At 48.0% G+C, this 9040-nt stretch overlaps 1 protein-coding gene across 2 annotated transcripts; it reads left to right on the top strand.

Moving 5' to 3' along the window:
• Positions 1-267: 267 nt before the first annotated feature.
• SP5 (Sp5 transcription factor) lies at positions 268-4140 on the top strand. Of its 2 annotated transcripts, none has more exons than XM_060621596.3 (2): positions 268-1686; positions 2389-4140. In XM_060621596.3, the coding sequence occupies exons 1-2, from the start codon at positions 1636-1638 to the stop codon at positions 3532-3534; spliced, it is 1197 nt and encodes a 398-aa protein (XP_060477579.1). In that variant the 5' UTR covers positions 268-1635; the 3' UTR covers positions 3535-4140. The 2 variants fall into 2 exon arrangements, with proteins under 2 accessions (XP_060477579.1, XP_060477580.1); XM_060621597.3 differs by having other exon boundaries at positions 268-2191.
• The last annotated feature ends 4900 nt before the right edge of the window (positions 4141-9040 follow it).

Genomic DNA, 9040 nt, shown 5'->3' with positions numbered 1-9040 from the left:
AATCCCCGCCAGTGCCGTGAGGACTCCGCGGTTTTCCGCCCGCCTCCTCCTCCTCCCGCGACCCCTTGCTCCCAGGTGCGGAGATCCCTGCGTCCACACCGACTTGGCAGGACGCGCCTGGAGCCCGGGCCGGACAGGGGCAGGTGGCCGACCGTCCTTCCGCGGCCGGGCATGCGGGCGGGCCAGCGAGGGTTCAGGGTGAGCTTTTCCCTAACCCGGGGCGCACGCCCCGCGCCTGAACTTTCTTCTCTTTACAAAGGTGACGGGAACAACAGTTTTTATCGACTTTTCCTTCCGGTTAAAGGGCCTCCCTCGTACTGTTTGTGGTTTGTTGGACAACAAAAGGTTTCCTCGACCGCGCCTTACTTTTTCCAAGTAGTTCCCCGGTAGGTGTGTGCGGCTTGCAAAGAGCGCTCACTCGCCGGACGGGGCTTGGAGGGAGAAATTGCCGGCACTGCGGGAGGCTTCGGTGGGGGCCAGTAGCGGTCAGCTGCTTGCCCGGCCCTTCGCGGTGGTCCAGGGCTGCCTGCCTGAAGAGAGAAGAGCGACGTACAGTTTTTTCCTCTGGTGTATATCATGGGTTGCTCTGGATGTCCTGCCAAGCTCAGCTGTGGTGGTAAGCGCGCTCCGGGTGTTTTTCCCAGGCTCACTATTTGCAAAAGTTGTGGCCCAAGAAAACTTCCAGGTCGCCAGCAGGAATGTCACAAGAGAGCTACAGTGGCTTGTCAGGCGGGCGGCCCAGGAGCGTGCGCGCTACCCACCGCCGCCCTGGGCGGCCGCCTGGCTCCGCCCCGGGTCAGAACCCTGCCCGCGGCTCCACCGCGACGGGCGGGGGTAGAGGGCACGCGGCCGGCCCGGCGAGGTGCGTCCCACGCTCCGCCCCGGAAATTCCCTGGGGTCTGCGGTGTGCGCAGGCTGCTGGGTGTGCTGTTCCGGTGCGGGGTGTGTAAGTACTGGAGGAGGGGGGAATTACCCTCATCTCAGTCTCAAAGTCCCTCGCCCTGAAGCCAAAGGCAGATTTCTCTGGAGATAACAAAGACACTTTGTCACTTTGGGCGCTGCCTCGGTGCAAATCTTTAATTGCAAGGGAGTTGCGGGACGGGGGAGGAGGATCGAGTGTCTCAAGCAACCCAAGCGCAGGTCTCCAGGCGGCAAGGCCCCCTTTGATCAGGAAAATCCAATTATTTGTGTATATACATTTCCCACATAGTGATTACTTCATTAATTGTCCCGCCTTTATCTCCTCCCTTCCCATCCCCCCTAATAATCAGTTCTTTTATCCCGACCAACAAACACACCATAGGAGCTTTGTGGATTCAAAGGATTTGCTTTCGCTTCTGAAAGAGCCGCTATTCTTTGATGATTGGGTAGCGGCAAACTTCAAAGCCATAAATCTTCCCTCTGACTGGCTGGCGGCCCAGCAAAGTCCTTATCAAATTCTTGGAGGTGATCCTGAAGCGCTCAGACCGCGCGCGGGGCGAGCGAGCGGGGCGCGGCGAGAGGCGCAGGCGGGAGGGCCCCGGAGCACAGAGAGGGCGCCGGGGAGGGACGCTGGGCGGCCGTTCGTCCTCGCCTTCGGGTCTCCATGCCTCGGCAGCGCCCTGCTCCGCAGCCAACGGCCCGAAAGCTGTAGCTATGGCCGCCGTGGCCGTCCTCCGGAACGACTCGCTGCAGGCCTTCCTCCAGGTCAGGTCTGGGCTCGGAGGGAGACAGGGAAAGGTGGGAAGGGTCGCGTCCGGATCGATCGTGGTACTCTGTGCACCCTGAATCTCAAAGGGACCCTGTTCGGTGGATGCAGCTGGAGTCAGACCTAGTGGTGCCCACGTCAACTTCGCACCTAACCTTGGTGTCCAGAGTGTGGCCTTTGGGGGAGGGACGCGCGGATCCGAGGGTTGTTCGGGCTTGCGAGTCTGGCCAAGAACAGAGCCCGAGCTCACCCTGCTGGGGCCCTCCCGCTGAATTTCAGGCTGGGGCGGGCGTAGGAGGAGCTCGAGAGTAGCTTAAAAGGTGGGAGGGAGGGCGGATAGGCCGCTGGTCTGTGAGTGTTTCCACACCCTTTCTGACCGCGGAGGCCTGAGCGGCCCGTCGGATCCTTCTCCCCTCCCACCGTGTGCCTGCTTCCTCTGAGTCTGGATGGCGTCTCTTTGCACCAAGTAGTTTAACAGGAAGCGCTCGAGCGCTCCGCGTTCAGGTAGCGCAGGCTCCAAAAGTTAACGGTACTGGTGGGTGCGTGCGGGGGTGCGGTGGGTGGGGGGAGGGACAGCCGGTACGCGGGAGGGGCGGTGATATAATAGCTGGTGTGGGGGTGGCGGGCCGGCCTGAAGACCGCGCTTGGAGCGCTAACCTTTTGTCTCCTCTCCGCCCTCCCCGCCGCCGCCGCCCATGCAGGACCGCACCCCCAGCGCCTCCCCGGACCTGGGAAAGCACTCGCCCCTGGCGCTGCTAGCCGCCACCTGTAGCCGTATAGGCCAGCCGGGAGCCGCTGCGCCCCCGGACTTCCTGCAGGTACCCTACGACCCCGCGCTGGGCTCGCCCTCCAGGCTCTTTCACCCGTGGACCGCCGACATGCCCGCGCACTCACCGGGCGCGCTGCCGCCCCCGCACCCCAGCCTGGGCCTGACGCCGCAGAAGACGCACCTGCAGCCGTCCTTTGGGGCGGCCCACGAGCTGCCGCTCACACCCCCCGCCGACCCCTCGTACCCCTACGAGTTCTCACCCGTCAAGATGCTGCCCTCGAGCATGGCGGCGCTGCCCGCCAGCTGCGCGCCTGCCTATGTGCCCTACCCTACACAGGCGGCGCTGCCGCCCGGCTACTCCAACCTGCTGCCCCCGCCGCCCCCACCACCGCCACCCACGTGCCGCCAGCTGTCTCCCAACCCAGCCCCCGACGACCTCCCGTGGTGGAGTATCCCGCAGGCGGGCACCGGTCCGGGGACCTCCGGGGTTCCGGGGGGCGGCCTCTCCGGCGCCTGCGCCGGGGGCCCGCACGCACCTCGCTTCCCCGCCTCAGCGGCCGCCGCCGCCGCCGCCGCAGCCGCCGCCCTGCAGCGGGGCCTGGTGTTGGGCCCGTCGGACTTTGCGCAGTACCAGAGCCAGATCGCTGCGCTGCTGCAGACCAAGGCCCCCCTGGCGGCCACGGCCAGGAGGTGCCGCCGCTGCCGCTGCCCCAACTGCCAGGCGGCTGGCAGCGCCCCCGAGGCAGAGCCGGGCAAGAAGAAGCAGCATGTATGCCACGTGCCGGGCTGCGGCAAGGTGTACGGCAAGACGTCGCACCTCAAGGCGCACCTGCGCTGGCACACGGGCGAGCGGCCCTTCGTGTGCAACTGGCTCTTTTGCGGCAAGAGCTTCACGCGCTCGGATGAGCTGCAGCGGCACCTGCGGACTCACACCGGCGAGAAGCGCTTCGCCTGTCCAGAGTGCGGGAAGCGCTTCATGCGCAGCGACCACCTCGCCAAGCACGTCAAGACGCACCAGAATAAGAAGCTCAAAGTTGCCGAAGCCGGGGTCAAGCGGGAAGACCCGCGGGACCTGTGAGCCTACCGCGGGGCGACCCGAGGCCTCTCCCGCCTGGGACTCCCTTCCCAGCCCCTCTTTGGGGAGGTTCTGGAGCTCTGTGGGCAGCTGGCGGAGGGAAGACCCAACAGGCTCTTGCGTCTTCCTTCTGCCCTCCTCCCAAAGCAACGCCGGGCTCCCAGCTTCCCTGGCCCGGCCTTCGGACAGGGACCCTGTGCCCCGGAGGAACAGGGGAAGTAGGGTGAGGAGCACTGCGTCACGCCAGGGCGGTTTCAAGCTCTTAACCATTCCCACCGTCTAGGAGATCTACAGTTTTGGGGGACCACACTGGGCTGACCTTGTATATAGGAAACACTGTTGAGTTAAAGCAGAAGGACCTTGGGAGATTTGAAATTGTGCTTTTTTTTTTTTTTTTTTTTTTTTTTGCTAGGACCCGTCCGGGCTTTGTACAGGTTATTTAATAGCTTTGTTAAAGAATAATTATAATAATTATAACGTTAATAAAAATGTTACTTTTGTCCTCAGCTCCATGCAGAGCTACAGCATGAAATGTCTCTGTAAAGCAATCCGCAGTTGCAGCGTGAAAATAAATACGTTAACTCTGGGGTCACCTCGGGACCCGGCTGAGCCAGTCTCATTTGATCTTTTCTTCTTCGGGGAGGCTTTACAAAATGGTCAGATTTCACCGAGAAGACGGTTCCTGTAGACTGCATGTGGGGAGGTTTCTTTGCTTTAGAAGGGTCTGGGAAGGTGTGTTGGGTGCATGGATGGAGGAAGAAGGGCAGGGTCAGTTTTGCGGTAAAGAGGGATAGGGCAAGATTTTCCAGTCACACCTTGAGTTTCTCATACAGCCTTAGGACTTGACCAGAGACTGTCGGGCTTCTCTTAAAAGTTTGATACCTGCTGTACATACAATGGACCTTATGTTATCTGGCGAATTCGTGGCTTTCCATTTGGTGGTACTTTAGGGACAGAGGTCACACGGAGCTGTGCTCCCTCCTGGCAGTGGGTTATGCAGGTGTTTGGAGAGATGCTGGACACTCAAGGATTTGTTCACAGATGAGATTCCGGAGAGTTACAGAGAAACTGGGGGCCCTTCTTCAGGTTGGTCTTTCCCCCAGGAAAGAAGCTGTCACCTCAATCCTCTTGTTTTGCTTCTTTTCTTCTTCATTGTGCTGTGAAAATCTGAAGAGTCTTGTTTCACAATAGACACTTAGAGATCTTCTGGCTGGGCCTGGAAGTTTTTACTTCCACTTTGTATCTTGGGATTTTGGTTTTTTTTATTCATTGAAGTTGACCAGGATTTGCTCAGGGAGGAACCAGGAATACTCGTAGGTAGGTTTCTCGCCTGTCTCTAAAAAAGTTTACAAGTGTTTTTTCAAGTGTCTTGACTCAGCTGACTCCTGGATGTTTGCGTATATTTGAGTTTTTAAACCTGAAACTGACATCTTAATCTTAATAATTATCTTAATAATAAGATAATCTGATTTAGAATTATCAAAGAACAGAAAATGTTCTAAATTTTGTTAATATGTTAAGCTGGCCTCATTAATGCCAGATTTCAGTGGAACTGAATAGTCTTCATGGTAGCAGAAGTGTGTATAAATTGATAGGATTTCACAGTTTACAAACTTCTATTTGAAGTCAAACTGAAGGGTAAATTCTTAAAAGCTAGGAAGGTTGTGCTTGAGACTTACAGTATAAAGTAAAACACAGACATCAACATAATAGAGATGAAATTACTTTCATATTCCTAAGAAATGACATTTTACTCTAATTTGAGACAAGGTAGTAAAAGAATATTCAAATCATCGTGGAGATAGGCCTTAGAACCAGTTGTTCTCATTAGAGATTTTGAAACTGTTTAATGATAGATTGGAACGGGAGTCTTCAGGCTTCTCTACCTGGGAAGGATAGTTTGCTTAGCTAAATTTTCAAGACTGACAGGTTTGCTAGCAATAGTAATAAGAAAGTTGCTACGCAGTTACAGTAATACACATCTAAGTGTGTGGTCTTAATCTAAACCCAGATTCTTGAGAATCATTTCTATGAAGAGTTACAGAAACTCACATCAGAGCCAGAAAAGATTTTTTTTTTGCAGATAGTAGGGAAAGAGAAATCCTGGTAGAGTGGAAAGACCAAGGGCTTTGGACTCAAAAGTTAAAGTGATTCGCTCATTCAAAAGAGAATGCCCTTGGTGAAAAAAGAAAAATGGCAAGTTTGAAATGAGCCTGCTGGCTATTACTGACGGCTATGATCCTTTAGTATCTAAACAGATGCAGTGTTGAAGGTAAAGTTTCCTTCTAAGTTTAACTTTATGATTGCCAAGAGAACTAGATAAAACATACGGAACGTATCTAAAAATACGATATATAAAAAATTTAAAAGCAGAGCAGTCATTTGATGACAAAATAACCTTCTTATGTTTTCACTTAGTTAAACCTACAAGCTTAAAAAGTATGGTGAAAGTACAGTTTTTAGGCTAACTTGGTACCAGGGAAAGACCGTTCTTTATCCTACCACTGAACATTTGTGTTCCAGTTACTTTAGAACAAAATGCTCATGCCATTGTCCAAGTGGAAGCAAGGAAGCCACAATGATGTGATGTTATTGTCCGAGTGTAGGAAACCGTTTCATGTCTATACTGAAAAATAAGCTAATAAATCAGAAATATAAGTTTGACTGCAAAAATGTATTCGATTGTATAAACTGTTAAAATGTGAACTGCTAATGCATGGTCTGTTTCATAAAACTGCAACCAGTACCACTTAGGACTTTAAAGACTATTTTAAAATAAATCAATATGCAGAAAGAATATGCATAAGTATGTACAATTAAGCAGTTTGCAGAAAATTTAATGAAATTTACAGTAAGAGAAGTTCAGTGCTCGCTTGGGCAGCACAGAAACAAATTACCATTAAACGTAAACTAAAAGTTATTTTTTATTTAGAGTTTTGCTAACATCAAAAAGGAAAGTTTAATCTACCAACCAAATTCAAGGCTTTATTAAAGACCCTAGGGCCCAATTCAATTAAGTTTTAAAAATTAATTGAAGAGAATATGTTAATGATGGTCTCATATACATTTTTGAAGCAATGGTTTTAGTAACATGCAAACAACAGTATCATTTTAGAAAATTCTAAAATTAATGTGATATGATTATTTTGAATCTAACAATTGATGAATGAACCGTTTTGATCAAGAACTTAGAAACATGGAGAAATTGACTTATCAGTTATTTACGTAGCTCTGAAATGTGTGTTTCTAAACTTGTTAACAATACTCCACAGTTTTCTCAAGGGAAAATTGTGTAAATTTTACCTTCAGCTGACCGCTAATTTGTAATGAATGGAAGTAAATTATGTTAAAGAAAATACAACTGTATTATTTACTGTGTTAGTCTAGTTTCAGATAGAATTTAAATCTTAAAATCATGTTATGAATATTGTTTTAAATTATTTTGCTGTAAGTCAACCAAAAAAGACATAGCCATTTAAAAACTAATCTTGATGAGCATGCTTCTTGCAGAAACCTACTTGAAACAATGACATTTGTAGAAAAGGCAGTTTTTCACCCTACTTTGTACTCTGTTCTAATACTATAGGTTTTTCAGTAATCCGTTTAAAGCTGAACCTTTAGTGTTTCCCATTTATTTTGGTTTTGCTGTGAGAGTGTCACAGAATGTTACTATAGTGGTAGCTATGACTTCATATTCATGTAAACACCTAGTAAGCTGTTTAGGGCTCTAAAATTGCAAGCCACCCTTTACTTGCCTTAGCTCTTCACGGTAAATATTGACAAGTTGAGATACATTGATATCACACTGGGAAATGAACTGTGTTGCATAATGAGATTCAACCTTCAAGTTTTGTTTTTCTAGTAAGTGGGATTATGGTTTGCTAATATCCCAAATTGAGAGCTACTCAAAATAGGTAATATGAATGTTCTATCAGATATCACTACCTACCTCTGGTCTGCATGATAGAGAGGGACTTTAAAACAGTATGAAACCCAGGGCAGCTTTGAAATAAGGATATGTGCCAGCATAGTTTGATGCAACAGGAAAAAGTAAGGAAAAAATCTAGACAGAAAGATGTATTTTGGCAATAAAATCTTTACTTAGATTAATACAACAAAAGGACACGTTTCATCATTGGGCCACCATAATGGTAACCTGATCAATGTGGTATCCAATATACATAACAGTACATCTTTCTCTGGTGACGTTCAGACTCAGCACATTTTTGCATAAAGATCTTTGTGTCAATCGCTCCTCCCCCACTTGTTTTTAAAGAATCTGCAATGTTTCAAATTAGTTTATGGACATTGTAAAACAACTTACATAGTGTTACTATAACGAATAAGTCATACTGTTCAACAAAGATGTAATCAGTTTATGGGCCATCACAACTTTTTTTGATAGTTTCAGTTTTACTATTTCAACTTGTTACCAGTTAGAGATTTGCATGTGATGATTGATATAGTATATACATTTTCATGCTGACATTTTGATGACTTCCCTTTTTAGACTTTATATACTTTTCCTTCCATGTCGTTAGTGATTATGCTGAAGCAGAATCCCCAATGCGGTATGTGACACTTAATTCGTAATTTAGTCCATGCACGTGAACTGCAGTTTCTGCACAGCACATAATAAACTAGATTAACTAATATATTTTGGTTGCCTACCTAATACCAAAATCCAATTCATGGGAAATAAATCAAGTTCCTAGTTTGATATATGGAAAATCCGCAGCTTTCACTTTTCAAAAGTTGTTTCAGCCTTATGAAGATTCAGGCCACCTATTATGAGGTGGTTGGGTTTTTTAACTCAAAACTATTCATCTAACTTTTTTCATTACTTGTCAAAATTCTAACATCAAAAATATACTAAAATCCTCCGAAGTCTAAGGCAGGAAGGAGATGTTACCTGGCTTTTTAATAAAAAACTCTTCAGTCATACGGGTGCTCTCTAATGATTTTGTGTTTAGCATAATCTAAAACACAGATGGAAAACATCTGGCCCTCAGCTCAATTTCATCCAATTCACAAGGCAAATATCAAAGCTGAATCCCCATTTATACTTACGGTGGGGAAAATGTGTCCTAATTTGAAAAGTATTTGGTGGCAATTTCCTAAAGTCTGCATAAGGTACCAGGAAAGCTTATTTCTCTTATTTCTGTCTTTGCGAGTTTTATTCTTAAATTCTGTATTCTGTTTTCTTTTTCCATTCTGTATGCCTCTTGACTTGTGGATGTCACGTGTCTTGTATGTATCCATGGTCATCTCTAGCATGGAAACTCATTCAGTGTCACATGTCTCTCTTCCTTTGCTCAAAGTATTTATGCCCATTATTTGATTTTGCTCCCTAGAATGCAGAACTTGACAGGGTTCTAAACCATAGCTCTTTTAAATCTGTTGTAATTTTAATAGACATTTACGTTTCTTGGTCTAAAGTTTATATGTGAATGAATTAAATTTATAGTTCTATTTGTAGGCTCATGTTTTATTTATGTAGTACATGGCT

Source organism: Panthera onca, chromosome C1 (genome assembly GCF_046562875.1).
Source record: "Panthera onca isolate mPanOnc1 chromosome C1, mPanOnc1 haplotype 2, whole genome shotgun sequence".
Lineage (NCBI taxonomy): Eukaryota > Metazoa > Chordata > Mammalia > Carnivora > Felidae > Panthera > Panthera onca.
The sequence above is the reverse complement of the archived record's forward strand: the minus strand, read 5'-3'. Positions and strand labels throughout refer to the sequence as shown.

Bases quoted from the DNA above. Each gene is read 5' to 3' on its own strand.
- SP5 (XM_060621596.3), top strand. From the start codon at position 1,636: ATGGCCGCCGTGGCCGTCCTCCGGAACGACTCGCTGCAGGCCTTCCTC. The intron at 1,687-2,388 runs GTCAGGTCTGGG...CCGCCCATGCAG, and splicing joins CGCTGCAGGCCTTCCTCCAG to GACCGCACCCCCAGCGCCTC.